The sequence below is a fragment of the Petromyzon marinus genome, chromosome 25 (genome assembly GCF_048934315.1).
Source record: "Petromyzon marinus isolate PM22_M1 ecotype Great Lakes invasive population chromosome 25, UKy_Petmar_22M1.pri1.0, whole genome shotgun sequence".
Taxonomy (NCBI): Eukaryota; Metazoa; Chordata; class Hyperoartia; order Petromyzontiformes; family Petromyzontidae; genus Petromyzon; species Petromyzon marinus.
Genome location: NC_133691.1, coordinates 8,478,260 through 8,505,760, shown reverse-complemented (window position 1 = coordinate 8,505,760; position 27,501 = coordinate 8,478,260). Strand labels below are relative to the sequence as shown.

Below are 27,501 nucleotides of genomic sequence, written 5' to 3'. Positions count from 1 at the left end.
TGCGAATATTGTGCAAATTTACGATTTACAATAAGTTAATACAGCATCACTCTCAACTTCCATTCCAGGAAGAGCAAAGCAAAAGCACAGATACGTACGCACGTATGTATGTTGAACTTCTTTCACACCGCACGTAGCCAACCGTGCTAATCGGAGGTGTGGGGGGGGGGGTAAGGACAAAAAACTAAAGACAACAACAAGCGGTTTCGCTATTCCTCCACTGCACTGGCCAGCCCCTGTGGAGGTGCTGCAGTCTCGCCACGGCGGCACGGTGAAGCTGCGCGAGCCTTTAAAAGGGGGGACGCCCAACGCCCCGGCCCAGGGCGCTCCCCCCCCACCACCCCAACCCCGATACGTGCAACCAATGACCGACTCCTCATTCATTCACACGCAACAGCCAACGTCTTCTCTCAAACGCAACGTGTCCTCTACGACTCCTTAACAGGCGAGCTGTCTCACGAAGAGCGAATCATTTAATGGCCGCTTCTGTAAGCGATTGGCTGGGTGCAGCAGCTACAGAATCCGATGGGGAGGGCGTAGAGCGTTAGTGGGATGCAATGACTTCAAACAGCGTCCGCCATGATGACATCTTGATCCATTCGTCAAATTGCTCATCTTCCCACGTATCCAAGCAACAAAGGCAACGCGAGCGAGTTGGATGTGGCCAAGAAGCAGCCGATTGATCCTCTCCCCACTGCACGGCTGCTTGATGTATTAAGGGTGTTTGGCAAGTTGGCACAGCGTTAGAAATTTCTCAGTGGCCCTGTCCATACAACTCGGACAATCACAGCTCGACGGTGCTATGCAGGTGTGCAGGCAGAGACACCACAAGAGTTGGCCCCATGTGTGTGTTGCTAAGCAGTTTCTTCGATTGAGTCGGTCGCTACGAAGGAGGTGGGGTCTTCGAGTGGGAGGGTGAACCCTGACATTTCATAGTCACCAGCTAGCATATTCGCACACATTTTGATTTCATACTGATTAACTAATATCTTGGGTCAAAGCAGTGGCAGAGTGATTAGCGCACTGCTATGAACCTGGGGACCGGATTTTAATTCCTAGTCATAGCTAACATTAGTAGCGAGGGATTGTTTGAATCGGTTCTGGTCCAGAACTCCTTCACCAACCTACACCGACCGGTGTGACGAAACAGAGAAACATTTATTCATGACCAATATAGTGTGAGGGAGGCCTTTATCTCGTCAGTGGAATGATAATGTATGGAAATATTATAAACAGCTATGGAATGGCCTGATAAACAAATGCAGTATTTACAAGTGGATTGAGAAAAGTGCAATTCCAATAAATTAACCAATGAGCGAAATGTACAATGATGCCATTGGCTGAAAATGTACCACAGAGTACTAACATTTAGATTTCTTTCGGCAAACACCGGGTTGAAGAGAAGGGCACTCGCAGCATTCTGAGACTACGTCACCACTTAAATTAAAGTTTGCAGCGACCTTTTCAACAGGGTATGCGTCTATAAAGCCACAGTGCAAACGGTACCCATGGCACAGGACAACAGCAACCGTGTCTCCATGGAACTGCAGTACGTCCCGGTTGGAGCTCATATTTAAGTTAAAAAACAAAGCCACAGTGTCTCCATGGTCATTTGAACAATTGGGCAGGATTCGTGTCCATTGGCAACCCTGTGCCACTGGTCGGTTAACAATTCCACATTCCCACAGAAGGGAGCCGTCTATCTTCTTTTGATTTCAAACAAACAGTACGCATTTATTCCACGTTTGACCCCCGTGGTATCAAGGCCGTTTCCGATGGCAGCTCGGCTGAAGGTGGGGGGAGCGCCCCGAGCAGGGAGGTTAATGGGGGGTGACCACAACGGGTACGGCTCGTCCGATTGGCGCGGTTGGCCATGTACGGCGCAAAAAAAAGTTGAAGGTACATGTGAATCATTTGGCGGGACCCTGGGGTCCCGCAAAAATCAGGTCAATAATAATTATTATTTTTCAGTCCGCCCACTCGTGATCCCGACAGCAACGCGCCGCCCGCCCAGACTCGCGCCAACAAGCGCCAGCAGCAGCAGGCGGCGATCGACACGATGGGCGCCACCCCACCGGCCAAACGCAAGCCCCGGGGGCGTCCGCCGCAGTCGCGCGCGGCGACGACGCCCTCCGGTCAGTCGTCGATCCTCGGCTTCTTTGCCAAGGCGAGCCCGCCCCCGCAGTGAATTTTACGTGTTTATGTAATTTTTCAACTTTTTACGAAACTTAGTGCCCCGAGTAGCTCTCGACGAGGCCAATCGATTGACACTAGTTGTGTTGTCGGCAAGGTAAGACTCGTGTCGCTACGCGTTTTTTCCCACCCCGGGGTCCCGCCAATTGCTTCATATGTACAGCTCGCAGGCTGCCCCCCGAGAATCTGAGCTCAGGCCACGTGCTCGGTTCGTGAATTGGTCCAAGTGGGCCACGAATCGCTCTTAGAAATGCAACACACAAGTGGTGGCAGTTTTAACATGGTACAAACCAAGAAACACGACGGGCATACAAGTTAAAATACTTCCTTGTTACGTGTCGCAACTCATAAGAGCCTAGGGTTTTCCCTCCGGCCTGCCAAAGTGCTTTTCACAATTCTAGATTTGAAGCTTTCATGACTGCAAGGATTCATACTCTTTGGCTTTTTTCGGTAAAGTCACGTTGGTAAAAAATAAAAATGTTTTCATTTATTTTTATTTTGCTTTTCACAACTACAGGACTGAAAATGTGTGGGAAACAGGAGGTTAAGTGGATGGGGGGTAAAAAGTAGGTTGGCTGGGGATTAACCCAGCTCAACATCAACCTTTTAAGGGTTAACCAAACACGTACCCCCACTGCGGAAAGTCAACAGCGGTCGACACGTGGAGAGAGACTGGAACTCCCCATGGGAATGCTGGGATTTGACCACTGGCTCGGGGCCACCAAGAGAGGTGAGCATCATCGCAATTCTCATTTGAGCGAGAAGACAATTGACCTTAACGCTAACGAACATGTAAACGTTCCACAGATGTTGGAATAAAAGGCAACATTCTAAAAACGTATTCCCAGACGCATGTACCCAGTCTGCCCTTTTGCCTCTACATCTAAGGAGGCACTGATCCCACAGGACACTTTTGATTTAAAAGAGAAAGTGCCAAAACTTGTAATTAATTATAGCAGATAATACACTGGCAATGACCATATTAATAGGCTGACTATCACAGCTATCAAATCAATGGCCAAACATCCAGGCGATAAACGAGATAAAAATTTGAGGAAACGACAACGAAAACTTTGGAAACTTTTTAATTAAACTGCATGGAGCTAGGTTCGCTGGCTTGAATTAAGTGCAGAGAGACCCACAACTCTGCAGCCTGCTCGAAGCACGGGCACTATTGAGGAAATATTTTACGACATTGACACTGCATTTACTGCTCATGCGCTGAATTTATTGGCTGACATAAATTGACTTCAATGTGATTTTTTTTTCTTTCAAAATGCCAAACAATTTTGAACACTAGAGGTCACAACTATCTATCAGTACTGAAAGATCGTGTGTGTATGCACACACACACACTGCTGCCAAGGCACCATTAACCAGGACCTGTCTGAAGTGAGATTTATAGACATATGGGAGTCTGGTGGTCATGTCAAGGTTGCTTCGAATATTTTGTACATGACTGAGCTGCTTTATTGAGCTTATCAGGCAGCCTGCACATAATAATCTCAGGCACCCGTCCGTGAAGACTAACCTTTCTTTGCAGTAATTCCATTTTCTAGCATAATAGCATCGATAGCGCCACTCTTCCACCCAAAATAACCTGCAATTGTTTTAAGAACTCTCAGTGGATTTAAATCTGTGGGGAAGATTGAAATGAATTCTACTGTTAATGGAAATACTTCCATTGGCTGTGCATGCTGAGAGAGCCAGCATGTAATTCGTGAAGCTATTTGCAGACAACTTTCTTCTGGAATTTAAAACAATTATCTGGAGTTTAACCAAAGTTTGGTGTTTTATAGACGTTGGCTTAGTCATAGACTGCACACAAATGTTTTTATCATTATTGGTGTTCTAATTACACGACGGATATGCACTGTTTTGGTTGGTAAATTTGTAAAATAACATTGGTTGGTAAATGGAATCGTGATCCTAAATTGCCATTTTATTTAATCATGGAGATTATATTCCATCTCTAATCAAACTTCGAGTGTCTTTTATCAAAAGGGTCTATCCAATTCATTTTACTGATGCCGAGTCAAAGGTGCAACCCTGAGATGGTTTAGTAACGCCACTGCTAACAGAACGGCCTCCCCCCACTAAAAAAACAAACTTCTGGGACGGTTGCTCACTCAACTTTTTTTTATTCCACGGCACACTCTTGAGCTTGCTTGATATTCGCGACACGTGTAACAAATAATGTAAATCTCCGTTTCTGGATTATTTGTCCGTTTGGTAATTTATTTGTACAGTAAAACCTTGGATTGCGAGAAACTTGGTCTGCGAGTGTTTTGCAAGACGAGCAAAAATTTTCGATAAATATTAATTTGATAAACGAGCGAGGTCTTGCAATACGAGTAGTACGCATACGCTTTGTCTGCCGAGCGTCACGTGATCACAACTGATATACGAGTGCTTTGATATACGAGTGCTTTGGATTACAAACAAGTTTCCGGAACGAATTATGCTCGCAATCCAAGGTTTTACTGTATTAGGAATGCTGCCGCGTTTTAATGGTTTTGCATGCCGGACTGGTTTGATTCCACCAGGCAGTATACATGGGTACATTCACAGCTCGAGAATCGGCAGGTCACGTGTGGTGGGGATAGGTGTGGGTACTCCCGCCTCGTCAAACATATGGAAGAGCAGGCCAAATACCCTCAACTCGTAGTGCCCTCTAGAGCTGAGGGCCCTTCGGCCAGCAGTGGCGTGGGCAAGAACTTGCAGGGTGCAACTTTTTTTGCCCAAGTGGCACATGCGCAACCAAGGAAGTTGAGAGGGCTGGGGGTGAGGAGTGAGGGCTGACGGCTGTCTGACTCTTGCTGCGCTGCCCTGTGCATGAGTGACCAATGGAGGGAGGAAGATGAGAGGGTCGGGGGTGGGGGCCGGATCGTGTTAAACTCACTGGAGTGGAGTCTGTCTGTACCGGCTCGCAAACAAAATTCCAAAAATACCACGGCACACTTGTGACTGTGGAGCGGCACATCGGTTGAGAAGCATCGGAATACAGGCTATTTTGGCCTATTCGTCCAAACTGCCTTAAAACTCTCCGCGGGCTAATGTAAAAAAAAAAACCGCCACTTTTTTCAAATTTTCTTGCTGTGGTTTTCACACCTGATGATGATTGCTTGTGTTGCAGTCGAAACGTCGCAAGAATTTTATTGTTTTATATTTTTATTATTGTATTGTTTCCCTTCTACGTGGTGACTTTCCCGAAAGAACCAAGAATATGCCTTAAAACTGTTTCCATAAATGTTTGAGTTTTTTGTCCCCAAAGCATTAGAAGTTTTAATGATTCCGGTTGCAAATAAAAGATGCTAACACGTGTATATACCCATTGACAACTTTCTTCTTCACAAGGATGGCGGGATGATTCTTTCTGGTTAAGAATATCAGCAAACAATCCGTGTTCGCAACCTGCATTGTTACAGCCATGTGCGGACAAGCTTGTCGAGAATTGCGTGCTTTTTGCAAATCCTGGAAATCCCTTTCTGTCACCGAAAGGCCCCTGCCTGGTAAGCAATCACATTAGCACCATTTACTGATTGAATTGATGTCAATATTGCAAAGGTCAACACTTCATCAATAAGGTGTGTTGTCGTGATTGACAATTCCCAGTGTATGCGAGCGACAGCAGGTTGTAGTGCTTTTGGAAAATTGCATTTATACTGGAAATACTCCTATTTACTGAAGACTACCGTATCAGGCGTCACTACACATACATACCGAAAAATCAACTACTTAGAGAAATCACAGTGACTCAAGATGTGCACGTGGGCTGAGGCAGGACATCGAGGGTGGCCCAAGGCAGCAGATACTGCAAACATATTTGTGGTGTGTTGCAAGCTTTGCTACTTTTATAAGTGGCCACGCAGTTGAGACTAAAGCATGAATGCAGTAGGCACGATGGTCTGACCTTGTCGAAATCTTCGAAGGTGGCGCGCATCTCCTTCCACGTCTTGTTGAGCAGTTGCACGCACACGCAGAACAGCTCCTGGAAGGCGTTGTCGTGTGTGAAGTACATGGGGTAGTAATCCTGGCCCGTCTCCGATGCTGCAATGGGAGACACAGACTTCTATGGAAAAAAACAACCACTCTTTACCACAACATCACAACCCCGTCAGAACCCCCGTCAGAACCACGTCCGGGGAGCACATAACCCATCAGGTGAAGTAGAGGTCACGAGAGCTAGACACATGCACCTGTAATCAGCACTATGGAGGCCAGGATATGGCAGTACAGCAAGCGGAGTGAGTGCTAACCCCTCGCTAGCCCACTCTCTCGCACGCGTGGACGTTCTCTGGCTACTCTGGTTCCTCCCGCATGTATGATACCGTGCGGCGCTAAATGTGCCCTTCGAGCGTCCGTGGTAACGGCTCCTTTAGTAGCTCCAGGTCGTTGGTTTGATGTCGGGCCCCAGGACAAACAAGAACACCTTAGAAACCAGGCTCGTAAAGCCAGTGCAAACCGCCGTTCTTTTTATGCCGAGTTTGTTGCCCAATAAATTAACCACGTGTACAAAAAAATCACAAAACATCCCGACGTGATGAAAGCCAACTAAGAGTCGATAAAATTCACTTCCCACTTAAACGAGCACCCCTGGAGCCAGTGATGGACATTCCAGATCGCTGTGTTGGGAGCGAGACTATTCATCGGGGTCATCGCTGTTGGCTTCCAACAAGGAGGAATTTGTTTCATCTACCCCAGAAGAATTGCCTAGTCAACCCAAATATGCATATGTAGATTTACACAAGGGTTAGTGTTTTGACCAAATTACCTGGAATGCATTATATCCTAGGAACATCTCAGAAGCTAAGACATGGTTCAGCCTGGATGATGCTTGGCTGGGCAACTAACAGTCATAAAAAGGTGTTATAGGGTGCTGTGGGGGCTATGCTGTGGGCAACGGAGTAGTGCAGCAAAACGTATGGTCCTGCCATCACCAACTGCCACTGATCAGCGTGGGGAGGTCCTCATCCAACAGTGGATTGACAAAAGGGCTGCACATGTAGACAGTGAGGCAAGTATCACTTAGCTGCATTGCTACGTATTAATAAAATCGAGCGTAGACTTGAATGGACATATGCCAGCATATGTGCAGACTTGGGCCTTTAAGTCCTGTGAAGGTGTTTATAATCCTAGGACTTCACGGTGCTGTTCAAGGGATGAATATTGGACAAAATTGGCATGCTGGTTTTTGTGTGAAATTCTATTTAAGCGTGGCATGATGAGAGCCCATTGAGACTCCACGTCTTGCATTCAGCTGAGACCTGTGTAACAAAAATGCAGGTTTGTTGATAAAGCACTATAATTGTTTCTTCCAAAAATAATAAAACAATTTTAGGGTTTGTAAAAAAAAATTCATTATTAAGATGAATGTTGGGGTAGCTCTAATGGCAAGGAGGTGGGAATGAATAAGAGATGAGAGAACAAACGTGCTAAACTGGAGAACCCAGTGTCTTTCGGGGTATGTGCCTGGATTCGAACCCAGGTTATCTGTGGTGCCAGCTCAGCGCTCTGAACCCCGAGACACTGTGCGCCCAGCTCCCAAGAGAACACGATGAATGCACGAACACACTCTCCATCAATCAGGCAATGCACATTTATCACGTTCAAATGCTCTGCTGGGCCAAATTTATGTTCTGCTTATAATTATATGATTTATATAGCGATAGCAGTGAAGGCTCCAAAATTCACATCCTAAATAGGAAAGCCCACTTTACGCATGCCAAGCCTGAGGAATGTTCAAAGCAACGCTGCTGCCTAAAGTATAACGGCTCCAGATAGCTTAAAATCCATTTGCAGTAAACCAACTACTGTAGTGACAGGTTAATTTAGGCCGTGGCTACTGAATTGCTGTTAAATAATGCACAAGCGGTAATTAAGGAGAGAAAGAATCACCGCAGACACATTCTGTTAAGTATTTTATGTGGAGATGTGCACGAATCGCTCTTTCCAGGCACAGTCATCTAAACACGGCAGTGCGAAGTGATAGAAAAGTGACAGCGATTTGAGGAGGTGCTCGATTTTCTGGCTGTAAATTGAGTAAAATGTAAAAAGTGCCCGAGGAAGCTGTACAGAGTGCCAGCTTAATATTTCATGCAGTTGTGGTAAATTATAGACCAATGATAGCCATAGCCAGCAGAGACTTTACGTTCACCCGGGGAGGTGCCACACAAAAATGTTGTATTGCTCTGCCTCAAATAGGAGTAAATAATCATGAATATTTGATATACAGCAGGACAAAATTGTGACGGCGACAACCACAGCCCCAGATCTCACAAAAACTAATTATTTCTGCCACGACTGGTTATCGTGAAGGTTGCCTAGTTTAAATTCATGAATATTATGACATAAATAATTAACCTTAAACCAATTACACGCAGCAAGATCATAACAATACTTAAATTTTGTATAGCGTCATTCATGCCAACAGCATCCTACAATGCTGTAGATGCAATGGGTTTTGTGATGTCTGTTGCCTTAAACATATATGTCTGGACACAAAACATATGGGAAAGTGTGAGGGACTCGATGGAGTGACTATCAGAAGGTCAGTGTGCATGAACACACATTGAGAGGTAGAGACAGATGGGAGATTCTTTTATTTTCTGCCGTGGAAGCGCAATGCCATTTTTAGAATCCTATACAACTTCTGGTGGGAACTTGGGAGTGGTACAGCTGCGGAACTATGTGGAAGCCAGGTCACACAGAGCCTGCCCGGCGGGTCCTGCACAGCAATACTGGAATCTTGGCCAGTTTCGCCATTGAATCATATGGCCAATTCCAAAGTAATATATTTCAATGGCAATCAAGGTCACTGTTGGCCGGCTGGCGTCAGGGTAATTTTCAGCCCTTCGCTTCAATGATCCAGCCGTGAAATGTTGGTCGACGGAACTTAGTGTGCGAATCAGGGACATCTGAAGGTCATGATGGCATATGTGAACGTTTTCACCGTGTCTGGTGGTTAAACGCACACTCGCGTCTACGCGGTCACTATATCAGCACTCGCTCTCTCTCGCATGGACAGGACTGCACGCTCCTACACTGACGCACGAACGTCCGTGCGCGAGGCGCGACGCCTGTACTCACGGGGCTCGCGGATGCGCATGATCTCGCACATGATGCGCGTGAGCTCGATGCTGCTGCGGCCAAACGGGCACTCGTGGCGGTCCTCGCGGCAGCTGTTTTCCAGCACCAGCTGCTCCGCGGGCAGACGGCACAGAGACACGGCGACGGTTTCAACAGGGTCCGCGGTTGCGAGCAGTCTTAGTGGAAGAAACGCAAGATTTCCTTTTTGATTTTTTTTCTCTTTTCACCTTCGAGATCAAGATTTCAACGTTGCCAAAGGCACCGTTGCCACCACACGAATGCTCTCTACTATGAAGATGTTCAATCTTATTCCCCAACTTAATCATGATTTACTATCGGTGGCATATTATGGGACGGTTCATTTGGATCAAATTAGAGCAGTGAAACCCGTTGTGTTAAAGAACAGAAAAAAGAATCAGATATCACAATGCTACTGCTGAGATCCCTTCAAGTGGTCTCTGTTGCACACAAATAGGGGTCAGCATTTTCCCACCAACCCTTAAAGTGATGGCTGTCACATGTCAGACAGAGCAATCTTTTTAATTATTAGTGCGGCAATTTTTGCCAAATTTAGAAAAAAAAATTGTCAGTCTTCGGTGACTGGCTAACACCATGAATTCACAGGCGGCAGCCTAGATTGAAACCAGGGATCTCAGCAATGCCAGCTCGGCACTATGACCTCTGAGCCATCTGGCCACCTCGAGGACAAACGCCTGTTCATGGAGGGACTCTCACAAGCGCAGAAAGAACAACGCACAAGCTACGATGCACCCGACTTCATCATAGCTATGTAGTGGGCTCAAACGGACACTAAGATGTACAGTTGAGAGGCAACACATTTATTTAATCAACACGATATACAAAAAGGGGTAACTGCCCCTTTACCAGATATTAACCTAGGGTGGTGGTCCACCGGGCTAACTATGCTAACATTACTGAGTAGCTATGACGAACGGACCCCAGTCTGGGTCCTGATCACGTGTTGCTCTTGTCTTCAGGCGGAGGGTAGCACATAGATTCTTCAGGATCACAACAACAGCAGCCGGTCCCACTGGGAGACCGGCTTTTATCCCCCGTGGTGGGGCACGCTCCGCCCCTAGCCACGACCCCGTTCTCGAACCATCGAGGAGGATCTCTCCTGGACACGTGGTCCCCCCAGCCCCCCTTTTGGGGGTCCCCGGGCAGACGCCCCCGGTCACGTGTCCTCCGGGGTCAACCAGAGTGCCATGGCCCCGTGGAACCCCGTTCCCGAAGCCGGCACCCTCCCAGCACCCTGTCCTCTAGGGCCGGCATTGCACCCAGCGCAGGGTTGCACTGGTTGCTGTCAGCCCGTGCTGACGGTACATTATTGTGTGGCGTGCCTTTGCCAGGCTGGCCACACACACAGCGACATCCAGCGATGTCGCGACAGACACACCAAGCTCGGATTCTCATATGCGTGCTGTAGAACACGTTACGGGATTTAATGAAGGCACGTCAGACACCCAGCAAGCTTTCTCAAAAACACATATCATCGTTAAGATTACAAAAATGAGACTAATTTCCAAGTGCCTAACACTAACGCTATTTGTAGGACATTTAAAAGGTATGCCGCATCCATTGTTGGATAAGAATTCAATGTACGGGACAGGGGAAGTAGTCATGTGTTGTCATTTTTGAGGCCCTTCTCTGCCACGATGAGCTATACTGCTCACTGTGAGAGTTCTGAACGGATGTTTCTTAAAAGTCTCCAGATGCGATGCAGATGCGATGGTAAACGCGGTTTGCATAACAACGGGGGAAAATGAAAAAACAAGGATGATAACAGGACAGCAGCGCATTTCTCTAAGACTCATAAATTCACAAAGCAAAAAACGATGGACAATCATGGCGTAACCAATGACTTAGATGCAGAATACGTTTACGTTCTTCAAAAGCATAGTTAACATGCAGAAGTCCCGCAACATGTGCAGCGCAATCTCACGAACAGTACACCTCCTCCCCCCCGCCCCCCCTCTCGTGCGGAGCAATGTCTGTGTTCACAGCTGGACTCACTCTGATGTAGGAGTCCTGGTGCTGCTTGGCAAAGTAGAGCATGCAGTCCAGCGCCAGGATGCCCGGGGGGGTGGCCGTGAAGTCCAGCGCAGGGTTCACACTGTTCTGCAGGGGAAGGAGAGCGGCAAACAACGCGATTTGCGTCCGGTGATCGCTTCCACACGACGCACACATTTGCCCCCGGTTGGAAAAACCCTTGTCCCGTGTGGGGAGACAGAGCACCCAGTTCTCCCGCCTCCTTGCACCGGATATAATTCAACGTAGGGCAGCAGTGAGAGGGCGACTGACGATCCAGCACCCACCGACTGCCTCCAGTCACCTCGCTCGCCGGCGGGCAATCGCCTCATTGTCAATCTTCTACAGCTATCAACGACCACCGTTATAGCTCGCGTCAACTTCGCTCGTGGACTCCTCCACCGGCGTCGAAGAACGGGTCTACCAGACTGACCGCTTTGCGTCACTTGCAGAAGGATAACATTTTACATTCAGAAGTCGCAAATGGTGCACTAAGTCAGAGAGACAATCCAAATGGAAGTAGCAAAAAAAAAACAAAACACAAAATAAGAATGAACTGTATCTCAAGGTAACTAATGGCCAATGCCTTTAAATATTAATAACATAAATGAAAAATAAACTAAACAGTTGGCAAGAGACCATGGATTTTAATGACGTTATTAATTATCCAATGCGGGGCCGGGAAACAGGCTGCGGAAGACCCCCATGTCACTGGAAGTCCTAGGGCACCCCTTATATTTCAAGGGAAATTACATTACTTGAATAAACCACAAAAAGTGTCTATAATAGTCAGTTGATCAAAAGACTCACTCCCATTGCACAGGCCAAATGATTTATTTGACATGTGCAATCAATTTCCCATTACCAAATGCAAATAACTCATATGCTAATAATGCCAGCTTATGATAATTATCCAGACAAGCGGAGGAGGCTGAAGCCATCCCATTGTATTTATAATGGTTCCTGCTGCTAATGTTATTGTGGTCCTTTAAAATGCAGTGTGTTTGTGGAGTGGAGTGCGCAGGTTTATAAAGTAGCTTGTTTCTGTACGAACTGTGGTGGCTAATATCTGAGTCTTTCTGTATTACTTGTGAAGTTTTATGAAGGAGTCTGTGAGCAGTCATTGTGGCGATTCGTAAATGACTGTGCGAGTAGTTATTATTGTGGTTTACAAGGAAGTGCTGGCACAGAGAGCATGTCTACTTTCCCACAGCTGTCATCGATTAGTGTTGAATCTCTACCACTGGCTCAGCGCATCACGGGAGACATGGGTCACCTCGTTGCTCGTTCGAGCACGGAGGAACGCCGGCTTGCGACTCGTGGCTATAAGCGGCACTTACCAAGAAGCCCAGCTTCTTGTAATCCTGCGTGAACATGGACTTCCTCTTGTCGATGGAGCCACTGTTGTTCGTCTGATCCACATCGCTGTCGAAGGCGATCTTGCGCAGCTCCATCAGCAGATCCCGTTGGACCTGGACAAATAAAACGGCAACATGAGTCGTCTCCTTGTGGAGTTAGGTAATGGCCCATTTTCTTTCAAGTAACCGTTAACACTGCGCAAACCAAGACACGGACAAAACCAACTACCTTTCCTGGCGCGTAATCGGTTTTGTAATTTACACATGATAGATCAAAGTAAAAATAGGTATATATATTGTTCATTATTACCGTTTTATTAAAACTGGCTACCTTCCACTATCAGTAAGGAGAGACATACATTGGCCTAGGTGTATCCTTAAAAGTGTTTCCTAAGGAATCAGCATCATCTTTAACAAACATATAGATTCACACTCACAACTTAACAACACTCCACAAGATTCCTAGGTCATGTACCGAGAGTTAATACGAAATTCTGAGATGCACATTCACCCGTCGTGCGTCACGAGGTTCGAACAATCAAGCATCTCGATCGTATTTGGTAGAAACCTAAACTCTCAATGTTTTCATATGGGATTCATCGTTTGGGCAATCTAAATGCAAAATTATTTAAATAATTTTTTATAACTATTTTTTTTTACTTTCACTTGTTTGTAACGTCGTTCAACTGTGTTAACATTGCTTCACTTTAAAGAGTAAAAAAAAAAATCTACAATTATTTACGGCAATTCATACCTTTGTGCTTTGCAGTTGCACCGTTGTGTTAGACCTGCTTTCAATTTATTTTCGTAACCCAGATACTCTCTGAAATCGACCTTCAGTGTAATTTGGTACTGCCCTGCTCGTAAAGACCTTGTTATGGGTGTGTATTCACCGAGCTCGGTTTATTTCAAGCAAAATATTTCCACACAATAGGACATTCACATTCCTGTTTCTTTTGTGAAAGAATGGTACAATTTAACTGAAAAGCAATGTCATTTCATAAAAGAGTGCTGGCTGTATTAGCCAATGTACCCGTCTCAATGTGGTTTATATCAACATTGAAATTATAGTGAAGGCCACTAGGGGTCCTCATCGCTGCAAGTTCCATCTACAGTCCTGCCAACATTTCATGAGTTTCAACTGCTGTTGGAAAGGGAACGTTGAATAGACAAGAGGTATTACATTCAGCGCTTACCTAAGAAGGGTAACCATTACCACTTGTAATTAAGGGGGAACAATTTTGCTCTATGTGGCTATCAACACGCCGTCTGTGCATTAGGGACTCAAGAACTTTCGCTGCTCTCAGAATGTGAACGGTTGCATCGTCAGCTTGGCAATCTTGAGCCCTTTGGGCGCTTCGGCTGAACCCAAAGACTCCACACAGGGAGTCTATTACACTGTTCAACCTTCATGCATCCGTCACAAGATTATGCATTATTTGTCAATACTATTAAGTTATTCATTGCGTACATCGCATAGTTTGATAACAAAGCAAGATTCAAAAGCTATTTGATGAAGTTATATCTTTCAGTGGATCCCTAGCAAATAAATACACAGACGATATGAATTTGACGATTTATGCTAAGGCTGTCCGCACCGACTAGATTTGGAGCAGACTGCTGATCCACCAGAAATCAATTCCAGTGACTTCAACCAATCGGGTGATGTGGGGCAAGATGGCGTTACAAGCCCAGTGGAGTGCTCTTGCCAATAACATCTGGTGATCCAACAGCATTTGTTTAATAAGCCTGATTTTGCTGACGAGACCCAGACGGCCAAAACTGACGCTGGACATTGGTCCGAAAAACCAGTAGCTCTCTGCACTAATTTTTCATCGAATAATTTACACGTGGAGCCACAGAACGGAGCTCTGCTTTACGTGTGCACTCGACTCTGACTGGTTTGTTCAGCACCACGGCGAGAGTGTGTGTGTGTGTGTGTAGGGGGGGGGGGGGAGATGCAGGGATGCAGGGAGCCGTGTGCGAAGGGGTGCGCGTCGGTCAGCTGGAGCGGGGGGGGTGGCTGGCGGGGCGAGACCTGGTCCTGCGGGTCCAGCTTGGTCATCATGCGATCCTCCAACAGGTTTAGTGAGAGTGTCTGCAGCACGTACAGCTGGTGCGCCATATCCGTGCCGATGGACCGGTTGCTGCGGATCACGGTCTGCGTTCCGCACATAAACACACCATGTGATCGATGCTCGCAGCCAACAAACGCTGCACTTACCGTGCGTTTCATGAAAGCTTAATGCACGTGCCAAGAAGAATGCTTTCAACGTGCGTGCCACTCGGCACTTTTAAAGGGAGATCAGCGCACGCTCCCTGCCAAAAATACAAGGAAGTGATGGCATTTGTGTCTTGGAGCAACAACCTTCTTTAAACTGCTGCGGCAGCGTGTTATTTCCCCCCCCCCCCCCCCCAAGCACTATTGGTCAACAAGCGTTGTTATGTGGCTCACATGACATCTTAGACAAAAAAAGACAAAAGATCCCCCTTATAGCCTTAACAGAATTTTGGGGCAAGCACAGTTAGCGAGAACCTATGAAAGCCGGCATGGCACACGAGGGGGTGGGTGGCCAACACCACACCTGGCTGCCTTTATCTCCCCAGTGGCAATGCTGATTCAATGTTCCTGCACCTCCAATTAGCACGGTTGGCTACATACGGTGCGAAAGAAGATCAACATACATACACACCGCACCAGGTAACTAAGTCGACCTATGGGAGGCCCAGGACCAGTTCAGATAATCGTCACTGGTGTTGGCCGTGAGTGGGAATCGAACTCGTTACGCCGGTCCCCGCTAGAGATCTTAACGACCACATTCACATACAACGAGGCTTGAAGATCACAAAACCAGGATTTTATATAAAAACAGGAGTTGAACGTGTCTACTTACATTGAGAATCGTGGGTCTCAGAGTCTTCTGAAAATAATTAAATATTTGCTGCGAATGGAAAAAAACATCGGTGTTACCAGCATATTGGTAGTTCATACACAATTTGTTCAAGACAATGCCATACTTTCAAATCACCCACCCAATGTAGGTTTAGCATTATGTAAAACAATTGTATTTGTGACATTTACAATTCAATAAACAAACTTTGGTTTATCTTTACGAAGGCAAGTATCTTTAAAAGCCACGATAGTTCACGGAAATGGCGGTAGGCTCCGTTTTAAGGTCGAAACCTCAAATCGTTGCGAGGGTTTAGTTGAATCTTATTCCCTCCGGAATTGCAACACGCAAACTATTTTGTGGGATTGCAGCACTCGTTGTTTTAAAGTGAGACTGGTCAGATTCATAGACACGTGGCGTTCGCACCAAAGTCAACCAACAAAGCTGGGGAAAAGCCCACCATCCTCTCCTCCGTGCGGCCTAACACAAGCACCGCTCTCTGTGAGTGGTCAAAACAGAGGTTGCCTCTTCGGAGAGACTGGCTCCCGTGCGGGGAATGTGGAAGTTCACCACCGGCTCATAGCTGCCATTGGAAGTGAGCACCGCCCAGCGCACGTTTGAGCAGGGAGACAACGTCGGGCGCACGGGAACTTTAGCGTCAATATTTTAAAGCAACAGCGACGGTCAAACGTGCAAGTGGGAATTACATTTTGCTGAGGATTTGCAATGCGCCCGATCTCACCAGACCTGGAAGCTAAAGCAGCTTGGGCCTGAACAGTGCTTGGATGCGCGATTGTCATGCATTGCAGATGGATGTAAATTCTTGGTAAACACTGCCCACATCCCCTAATGTTGACAACAAACTGAGGAAACCCTTCCTGCATTTGGGGTGCTTCCCATGACCTCTGCGGTGCCCTGTGCAATCTCACGTTCCAAAAAGATAACAAATTTGACCGATGATGAGGACTGCGCATTTCCTCTCTGGAGTGCTTCCTCGGATTTGTTAAGTCCGAGGCAGAGACTACATCTTAGTTTTGCTCATGCCCGCAGCTTATCAGCTCTGCTGGGAATTCTGCAGACAACCCCTCTCTCCTAGCACGGGGTAGACGCTGGGTCTCTCGGGCAAGAAAAGCAATGGTGTGTAGTCATGGATTGTGCCCTAACCAACCCCAAGTTAACACGACAGCTGAATCCCCATGGGTGGCCCATTGCTCCATGTAAATAGAGCCGGATGTACAACTTTGCTAACTTCTGCATTATAACAGCAAGACCGGTCGCTTGCATTGTGCTGTTACTTCATGAGAATCCCAATTTGGTTAACCGCTGTAGGATATCTTCCAAGTGTTGTCTTCCTCTACAGACCTTGGGAAAACAAATTATCCTCGCGAGAACGTGCAGGGCAATTTAAGTGGTCATTAGGCTACCCATAACACACACGCAGGCATGGGTAGTGTCATAGCCTAATTCACAACTCACCAGGTATAGTATTCTACGATGTCCCAGTTACATGTTGAACACAAGTCTCCACGTCAAGTTGCCACTTGAATATCCTTACTGTATTTTTTTCTAACTACCGGGTCAATGAAAGATAAAATTTTGATGATGAGACATTGGCAGCTTCCTTTCAGCCCCTTAAACATCACAACTATAACTACACTGACATATCCATGGCCACTGTTCTCTGTTCATTTATAACTATCACAGTGCCATCTAACTCGGATATCGTTCACATCCCATCTGCAGAAAGTGGCTCTAGGTGCAAGCATTCATGCAGCTCCTACTTCAGGCTGGCGTGTTTTTAAAGAAGCCCATAGGTACCAATTACTGGCCCTTGGGAAATATGTCCGTGCATCCAACCATGTGCCCATTCAAGGACACTTCACGTGTTTCCAGGAAATATAAAAAAAAATCCTACACAAGCCGCTACAAAACCTACCACTCCACTTTACCAACACCAATGCACAGCTCCGTGTAGTTTTAGAGCAAAATTGAACTTGAAATAAGTGTTTTTATATGACAACAAAAATATTCGACTATGCTTTGTATTAGCCCAATTATCTCACATGCACTACAATGAACAGGGGTGGATATAAACGCTTGCATCTATTGTGCAGATCAATTTTTATTGAGCATTTTCATATATTTCTGTTCACATCATTTTCTTTGCACAGCAAATTCAAGCATAAATCCTGATGGCAATAAAGTTGCCGATTTACCCAAGACGCATTAGTCAGGCTATTTAACACTAACGGCTTTCAGTAAATAGCGACCAGCTGTTTTAAGTAAACCATCTCACTTCACAGTTTATTGTAGACACAAATACCTATTAGTCTTCGCGTTTATTCAAGAGCAGCGTTGCTTGGGCCGTGACAGCTCACGTATAAGAACTGCACATTCCAGAGCCGGTGTGCAACCAAAGTGCAAGGAATGGCCCCGCTATCTTGGGAAAGCCGTTTCCCACCTGGGTCAATGCGCGCACCTCTCCAGCTCATCGCATTGACTTTACATGCGCTCGCAGCGCGTGGGATCCAGAATTGGAATATTTAAATTTCGATTTAAAGCTTTCGTGACTGCAATGATTCATCTTCTTTGGTTCTTTCGGTAAAGTCACGTAGAATGAGAATAAAATAATAAATTGATAAGGACAGCGCTGTCCTAGGACAGCGCTGTCCTACCAGACAGTCTCGCTCCCTTCACCTGATGAAGGCCGCTTGTGTTGTGGCCGAAACGTCGTGAGAATATTATTGTGTTATTTTATTTTATCAATTTATTATTTTATTCTCATTCTACGTGACTTTACCGAAAGAACCAAAGAAGTTGGAATATTTACTTATAACTGGAGGAATCTGGCACGAACGTGCTTGGTCACATTTCAGTGCCTGTATGCGCACTGCATACCTCTAGTCTATATGCTGTGCTGCATCACAGACTGCAGGATTCATATTCTTGGTTCTTTCGGTAAAGTCACGTAGAAGGGAAATAATAAAAAATGAAACATATGTTTTATTTAAAATTTTACATCATATGTTTTGTTTTTTTATAATATTGTTTCCCTTCTACGTGACTTTACCGAAAGAACCAATAATATGAAGCCCTGCAGTCACGAAAGCTTTAAATCGAAATTTAAACTGCAGGATGTGTGCGTGAGAGAAATTGTTATTTACCATCTATGCATATCATGTGAAACTCACATTTATCATAAAAGAGAACACAAATGTACACAAAACGAAACTGATAAAAAAAATCAGGAACAATACAAACGAGATGGTAAAAACGAGATGAAAAATTAATGGGTCCTCAAATCAAATATTGACCGAATCACGAAAATTAATTGCATCTCTGCAAGGGTGAATTGTTACAGGCTTATAATTTATGTAACTAAATGTACATAAAAACATACAAATGTCGTGCACCATGTATATTAACAGCCCAAGATTACCTACACACTATTTAATATATTTTCTGTTGGCAAGAAAAAAAAGAGATAGATTTTCGCTTTGGATCTTAAAAATTATTTTCCTTAGGTTTGGTACTCGTAACAAAACGCAAAAGTTCAAATGCGCTGCCTGATTCTTGATCAATTCCACTCATCCGCAGCAAATACGGAGTGTATTGCTGGCAGACAAGGTAAACTATTAAAATGAGGTCAGTCAACAAATACTCTCTTCCAATATCAATAAGGTTGTCGATGAATATACCCTAAATACGATGACATTTCTCAAGGGCATTTTCAGTCCCGGGAAAACGTCCAATCCTCCAAAAAAACGTTTGTGTGGCGGTAACAAAAAAGATATTGTTACTGCCGTAGAAATAAAAACATCATTGAAACACATTTATATGAACGTTAACCTTTCTTTACTTATTCGGTATTCACAGCAAGTTAAGTATTTGTAGTAACTCTGAGCCACTTACAGGAAGGCAGCAGAGGAACATATAACAGTGGTGAAAAAATTCATACCGCCTCTTCACTGGGACATTTCCCATAACTCCCACTCTACTGGTCATGTTTCGCAGCTGGGCCAAAGAAGCTGAGGTTTCTTTTCCCATGGGAATGCCCAGCATGGGAAAAAGTCAGACACACCAGCAATATAAACTAGCACAATGAGGTGGTTTGTTTTGAAAGGCAGTCGGCATGTCTCCTGGGTTCAAAATGGTGATGACATTGGTCAAAATGCACTCAGTGTAGCAAGCCAAGGAGAACACTCAAAACAACGGTGCATTCCTGGAGATTCTGTGGGGGGGGGGAGGGGGGGCAGTTAATACCGCGTGCCAAGGGTACAACATGCCCCTCAATACAGCTGAAGTGTTCCTCCAAGGTTAGGCTGACGGGCTACTACGTGCTGCTAGGTTCGCTCAACAGAGCAATTCCCACTGCAGTGATGAGTGCACTTCTCCGTTCACGTGCCTCATTCGAAGCCACTGAAGATTACATCCAATGGGGAATTGGGCCTTAAAAGCGTGAAATATTACACCACTGACAATGCAAATGTATTGGTTATGCACAAGTCAAGATTACTGGTAAAATGAAAACAATTATCATGTAATGTTGGTTAAGTCTATTATACGTTTGCTTAATGTGCAGGGCTATTTTGTAGGTGGTAATCCTGAATGGCTTTTATGCGTTTTTTTTCCCCTTGGGCCACATCGAATATGCAGAAAAGTGTAAATATCTCATAGACAACATGATTTCTAGCTCTTCTTATCGTGTCGAAATCAAGAAACTACATTACAAATGAGAAAAAAAACTGCTGATAAGAAGAGTTTTTCTGACATTATTTGCAGTAAAATAACTAATCTTATCTGTTATACGTGATCCCCAGCACTGTTTCGTGTTTTAACACTAAAAACTAAACTGTCACCATAACTCTCATTATTTGGAAGTTTGTAATTAATCTCTGGATCAGGGGGTAATTTGTGTATTGACAAAACAATAGAGACAGCAAGAAGCTATTCGACAAAATAAGTTCACTGCAGTTGAAACTTGAAAATGTTGTCATGTACTTAAATATACAGTTGGTCATAGATTATCCAGCGCGCAATTATCCGGCTGCTTCCAACAGTCCCAGGCCGATCCGGCGAAACCGCTAAAACCGTTTCAAAGGATGTAACCAGTCTGGTGATTGTCAAACTCAATCATGTTGAAACAAGAGCGGAGTACAACGTACATCACCCCATGCATAAGTCTTCGAGATTAGAGTGCTAAGTATGGTACAGTAAATACAGTAACTTTTTACACTAGGATATATATTTGCGTCTCTTTGTATGTTTATTAATGCCAATTTCATACAGTAAATACATTTAAAACATTTTAAAAAACTATACACGCAACAGCTAAAATGTTATTTTTGCAGGAATGTGCATAAATAAGCTATTTTAAATAAAGATGTGATTATCTGGCATTTAAAAAAAACAATCCGGCACCCGAAGCTGCCGGATAATCGGTGATCTACTGTATAATAAGGTAAGGCATATTCAAATAACCGAGGCTTACAATCCTATTCCTTGTTGTCTGTACTTTATGGTGCAAGCCTCTATTTTTAGTGACTTGCAAATGCGATTGGAAGGATCCACGCGTGAGATCGCCTTGTGCGATACCCCCACCGGCAGGGCTACCGAGGGTAATGGAGGCCAGTCACGGAATAGGTTCACGCTTATTCAGGCCTATTTGACAACACAAAATTACCGAACCCAAGTCCCTGATGCGTGTGCTGGCGGTAAGGCAATTTCCTGTGATTTGGCCTTCTCTCTCTCTCTTGCCAAATATTGACAAAAAATTGTCTTGCCACTTGCACATCAATCAAGCGCTTAAAAGTTTACCTTGGGAGGGAAATGTAAAAAGAGCCCGCCCCACACGCTCGGCTCTGATTTTAACGCTGGCCATAGCCAGCCGCCGCGACACAGACTTGCTGGAACAAAGGCAGCGAGTGTGCAACATCTGACCAGCTCAACACGACCGCCCCTTGTGCTCAGCACACATTTCGCATTGTGCCACGCGCTTTCAAAGCAGCCCGGTGCATTACTCATCGGCAGATATCAGAGACATGCGGAGGCTTGGGAGGCCGTGGGGGCACATCTCTGCACAGGCCCATGCACTCGAGTGCACCTCGCAGGCAAGAGCTTGGGCTTTTGACACAAAAGGGCATTTGTGTGGCAATGAGGCTAGAGGGCAGAGGCTTAAGATCAGCTGGCTATCTACTCTTCAGGGTGCTCGACTGTCAAAGCAGGAGTCTAATTTCACACAAGTCGCTGGCACACAATGGCAAACTATTGTGAACAACATGGTGCAATCTTGAACGTCCCTGAAAGGTTGGGCTCAATCTGTCGTCCGAACGTGCGTTCACTGGCTACTGCCACAACATAATCCTACAAATTACACTTTGATAAGTCATATTTATTTCACTTACCACTTTCTTCTCCGCAGTCGCCTTCATGAACAGGGCATTGATGACAGCGATTGTGTATATCTGAATTTCCTGATTAGACCTGCAACACACAAATAAATGGAAAGATTTACAACAAATTATAATTTGCACGTAGTTTTAATAATTTATAATGATTAAAACGATGTACTTCTTTGTCAATCCACGGATGGATGAAGACTTCCCCCCCCCGTGCAGTCTCTGTCACGGGGGTTGATTATACTTCACCCTGCTGGTCAGTGCAGGCTAGTGAAGGCAGGGAAACACGATCGGTTCATCAGATATCACTTGCCAATGTTAGCCTTGACTGGTAATCGGAACTCATGCAAGGGATAGCGATACTGGCGTAGAAAGAGACAAACCCTTCAAAAAAACTCAAATTGTACGCGTACTGAAAGTGAGCATTTTCAGCTTTACATACATTTACCGTGACCGCAAATTCGCTTACGCACAAATGTTTTGCTTTTGAGGGGGCTGGTGGCCTGGTGGACGACAGGTGGGGCTTCGACTGCCCTCGGAGAAAACGTTTTATATTTACTTCTGAACTTAGTGAAATAAGCCTCTCTATCCACGCTCGAGAACTTTTAACTTACAACGGGCGTCCAAAACGTGTCAATCAAACCAACAGTGAGTGGAAAAAAAACGAATGCAATGACGTTGTTGTGCAGCCATTGACATCTAGGCTGAGAGTACCAACTCGCTATATTGGCAAACCTGGTTTTAATGTGTATGGCTGCCTGGTTTCGAACCCTGGATATCAGCTGTACACTGGCTCAGCTCTGACAACGGGGTAAGCTCCCCGAGCCAGCCAGCCAGCCTGCCTCTTTTAGTTTTCAATAAAGTGCTGCAAGGGAGACCAATAACCACTTCTGTGTGATAAAACCTCAAGTGGCAGCAATGGCAATGTTAGGAGAGTTACAAAGGATGAGCAAAGACGGTGTTGTATGTGAGTTAGAGCACTCTCAGGAAATTGCGTGAACATAAAGGAAACATTAATAAAAAATAACTGAGAGCAGATTTGAACAAAAGTGTCAGAGAGAAGCCAAAAATGTTGAAATATTTATATCAACGTATTTCTCTAAAATTACATTCCGCAAAAAGATAAAACGTAGCAATGTTGACGTAATTTTTCTCATGGGAAAGCCACTTCAATGCATTCAAGCTTTATTTACCCAGGATTTAGCAAATTGTCGTGAAGTTAACATTCAGTGTCTGCATTCAGGAGATTAGACGTATTTTGTTTTTAACTTGGGAACAGTTTTGATATTGCACTGGCATTAAATTGCCTTCTTTAGGCACATTAGTACGCTTACTTTCATTAAAAATATATATTTTTTTCAAAAGTGGCCAACCCAGCTCTATCTCACCTCTTTATTTAGTCATTATGATCCCGGTCCTCCTGTAATTGTCCCAAAGACATATATATGTACAATCTGTTGTGTTTCCCAGTTGCGTCCCTCCAACAATTATTTTGCGTGTACACAAACACATGTTTTGCTCATGTTTATCTTTACCCACTCCGCAGCCTTTTTTATTCGTGAAATTCTGGAATAATTTCCCAAGGACTCGCGTCAACAGCAACCAGAGATGGATACTCATTTACCGCTGAACTTTATTGCTTTCATATCTCCGATCCAATTTTTAGAAAATCCCTCCCTTACGTTGCTGTGAATAGGCTTGGTGAGAGCGTATCTCCTCGCTCGACTAATCGTCCCATTTGTATTTTGTGTCTTTATTTATGAAATTCGTGCAGCTGTTCCATCTTCATCAATGGTTTTTATCACTTCTATAGATTTTTGTCAAGGCCTTAGTTTTCGTGTGCTTGGGTGGTATGTTTCCATTGAACCAAATGGCTTTTTATAGTCTGCAAAAGTCACACATCACGAAAATCGATATTTGTCTTTTTCGTAATAATTAATTACCCAGACAAATATAGACGTGACCAACCACGCTTCTATAAACTGATCTCCATCGCAAGAAAAAACATTATAAAAATGCTGACAATTCATCCATCCTATCAGGCATAATGCAGTGTTGTGAACGACAGTATTAATAACTACAGCACCACTGTATTTTGAGAAAAAAAACCCCCTTCCGATTATACACCCTACTTCACACTTACTCATTATCCACAAATAAAACCCAAAACCATTAAACGTTTCGATGAGCTTCTTTACGCATTACTTTTGAATTTCACTGCACAATTTATAACTACCGTACATAATTTATAACAGACCACCCCATCGCTGGCTTAAGGGGAAACTTATAATTCATGTGAGCTCAGCATAGTTTGCTTATGCCCTCTCATATTAAATCACAGAGCTCAGCGACAGCTTAGGGGAGGTGGAAACGCGCGGGGAGGAAGGAGTCATTCTCTGCGAGTAATCTACAGCCAACAAGTCCCAGGTCTCTTTATGGCCTTGCCCGACGGTACCTCGCTTCCCTTGTCTCGTATCATGGACCCTCCCGCCCGTTCCACTCTCAATCTCTCCTACACCGAATGATTTCCCCCCTCTCCTTGTGCACAATCCTGTTTCTGCTCCTTTTCCCTACTTGCCCCCTTGTACTGGAACAAACTTCCCCTCCACATTAAGCGAGAAGCACCCTCCTCCCTGTCTAGTTTCAGCTCCTCTCTCAAGACCCACCTCTTCTCCCTGACCCATCTGTCCCTCCATCCCTAGGTAGCCCCGTAATTCCCGTACCCACTAAAATCCCACTCCCCCATACCCCATCCATATTTACAGTATCACTTATAGCTAGCCTAATTGTACCACTCATGACTCTTGCAAAGCGCCTTGGACAAAGGCACAATATAAGATAAGGTCACCAAGGCTGTGGTGTAAACCTGCTACAGGCAGCTCTATAACCCCAACTCACTGCACCATACACCAGCCCAGGGGGGTTCAGTAAATAACAGTGCTGGTATGTTATCCTTTACGTACTCAACGTAATGCCCAATGAACAAGACTTATAAACTGTTAATGCAATGGTAGGCGCAAAGGAGAGAGTGTGTAAAAGAGGCATGCGAACAGACCAGAGAAGGAGGAGTGAGTGTTGGCTGTAAATATTCACCCCTCGATGTGATGTGATCATTAATTGTCAAGCTCAAGGTCGATATTTTATGCAACACAATTATAATTCTGGAGTGAGTGTAGAATAATTAGGTGGCTTTAAGGTTGACCCAACCCAATTACATGAAATATATAAGAAGAAAAATACTCTCAGGCACAGAAACGTATGCATGTATTTTAAGCGTTAGAATAGGTTTTGATCATTTAATGGTTTAATCATAACATGAATAAAATTAATGTAGAGGATAATAGATCATGTAAGAAGAGATTGCAATCAACAATTGAGCATGGCCTGTGATGATGATTAACTGACAGCTGTATTTTGACCTGTACCGTTAAACAATTAAACTTTGTTACCCACATTCTCCACCTCGCTGCTTAGTATGGGTAAAATCGTAATCGTTAACCCATACAGATGAAAGCTTTACATTTAAGTGCAGTAATTCCTCATGTAACACGGTACACGTCTTACTAAAAAGTGGCGCGTTAAGCAAATAATTACTGTATACATTACAGTGCATAAGTAACAAAAAAAACAATGATAATTTGAATCTCATTTGCACTAAGGTCAGCCTCCAGTCATCCCATTGTGGGATGGAGAACTGAGATGAGGGTACACCGCCACGTACTTTATCATGCCTCGTAATGTGATCGGGCCGCTCAGAAACCACGTTATATGGGCGCGCGTTCCGCATTGCGCGAAAAGTGATCCCCCACAGAAGAACAGAGTTGGAGCGAAAATGCGTAGTAACGCGCTTTAAAGCGAGGACTTACCGTACAGAGAACGGAGTATTGTGTTGTGCTAATCTCTGTTTGGCAGCAGTGGACATTCCACATCGCGCACGGGGAGGGCAGTCAGGCATTCTCTCCATAGGAAATTCACCGGTCACTTTCCACAAAACACAACTGATTTTTTTTTGTCCCTGGAGAGAGGGTGAGGCGAGCTGACCCCTGACCTCATATAATTTGTACCCACTAAACCGTTGCTAAAACATATAAAGATTAAATACAGTGCATTAAGTTACATATGAAAGTAGAATATGACTATGTTTCAATAATAATAATAATAATTGTTTACCTGAACATTGTTCGCATGTATTTTTGAGGAGCTGAGAATCCAATTCTGTATCTGCAAAAGCTAATCGAATTACATCATGGAGGAAATGCTTTGTTCAGCGATTCTTCTGCACCTGTTCGAGGCAAGGTTTGGTGCTCGGATGCTTGAAATCACTCTAAGGTTGCATCAGTGCATCTTCAACACTCCACGTTCAGCACGAATAACGTCGATTTTCTCGAGAAATTAAGTAAAGGACGAGCAATTAAGCAACGACCAGTACCCCACACACGCCAGCGATTCAACTGAGATATTGGGAGGTAAAACAGCATTGGGCCAGTGCGGGAAAAAAAAAACCACTCCAGTGTTCTCGTTACAGTAGCAATTTGGTGCAGTCCATTTGCAACTGCAATCCTAGACTCCGTGTAATTGTGCTCCCTGTAAAGTAACCAATGTCATACAAAAAAAAATTCCAGCTTCTCCACATGCATTACTTGATAGCATGCATCACAAAGTAGAGGAGACGAGATGTGAAGGGATTGGAGGGTGGTGGGGGGGGGGGGTGCGTGCTTGGACGCGTACGCACACGGAGAGATGTGGCTGCAGCTGCTGGATGGAGATCTCGGAGGCCACGTGCAGGGACAGCGCGTTCCCACTCTGAATCATGCTCTCCAGGATCGCGAGCGAGCGTTGCAGCACGGTGGCGTCCGCTGTCGACCGGGTAGCAAAGCACACCACCTGGCGTGGCATCACGAAAAGCATGCGAGGACACACGGGTCTGTTTAGCCTAACAGACCACAGGGACAAAGTGCTGCAAAGCAAGGGAGCACAATGAAACTGAACGGCATACATTTTGGCTAGTGCCATGGCCAGAGAAACTGAGTAGATCTCAAGGACCGGGATTGTTTACGCTCCCATTTTCTGGTGATGTGTATCGTAGAAGTGATGGGAATACCCACACTTTACCCCACCACACACGGCCTACCGATAGACTGCAGAACATTAATTTGTTTACACTGCTGGAGAGATGGAGGCGGGAATTTAAGTCCAGAATGCTCACCGTTACACCACGGCAGCCGTGTAAGTCTAATTCTCCGCTATAACTGTATTTGTGAACCCCTTCGTGAGCACCCGTTAAAATGAGATACGTCACCTCTCAAAGTTGTTCCCAGCTGGGCACTGTGGTGCACACCTGTAAACCACAGCTAGTGACATAGGGGTTTGTCCATCGAGCAGGTACCATAATGTGAATGATGTGCCTTACCCTCTGGGCTACAAGAGGGACGCAATAGGCAGAATAGTAGTTAAGACGGCTGCTCAATTTGTATAGCGTATGAGTGTTTCCCGCTCTTATGTGTTGGGTTTCTCTCTCGGCGT

At 45.0% G+C, this 27,501-nt stretch overlaps 1 protein-coding gene across 3 annotated transcripts in view; it reads right to left on the bottom strand.

Annotated features, from left to right (window-relative positions):
- The window catches only part of LOC116945775 (engulfment and cell motility protein 1-like), a 56,342-nt gene that overhangs the window by 16,469 nt on the left and 12,372 nt on the right, over window positions 1-27,501 (bottom strand). For all 3 annotated transcript variants that reach the window (XM_076069677.1, XM_076069678.1, XM_076069679.1), the window contains exons 7-14: window positions 26,711-26,862; window positions 21,985-22,063; window positions 15,584-15,631; window positions 14,728-14,850; window positions 12,672-12,803; window positions 11,317-11,421; window positions 9,283-9,391; window positions 6,107-6,243 (exon numbers count right to left, since the gene is read on the bottom strand). In XM_076069677.1, coding sequence (XP_075925792.1) covers window positions 6,107-6,243; window positions 9,283-9,391; window positions 11,317-11,421; window positions 12,672-12,803; window positions 14,728-14,850; window positions 15,584-15,631; window positions 21,985-22,063; window positions 26,711-26,862 — 885 coding nt within the window. The remainder of the gene's footprint in view (window positions 1-6,106; window positions 6,244-9,282; window positions 9,392-11,316; window positions 11,422-12,671; window positions 12,804-14,727; window positions 14,851-15,583; window positions 15,632-21,984; window positions 22,064-26,710; window positions 26,863-27,501) is intronic.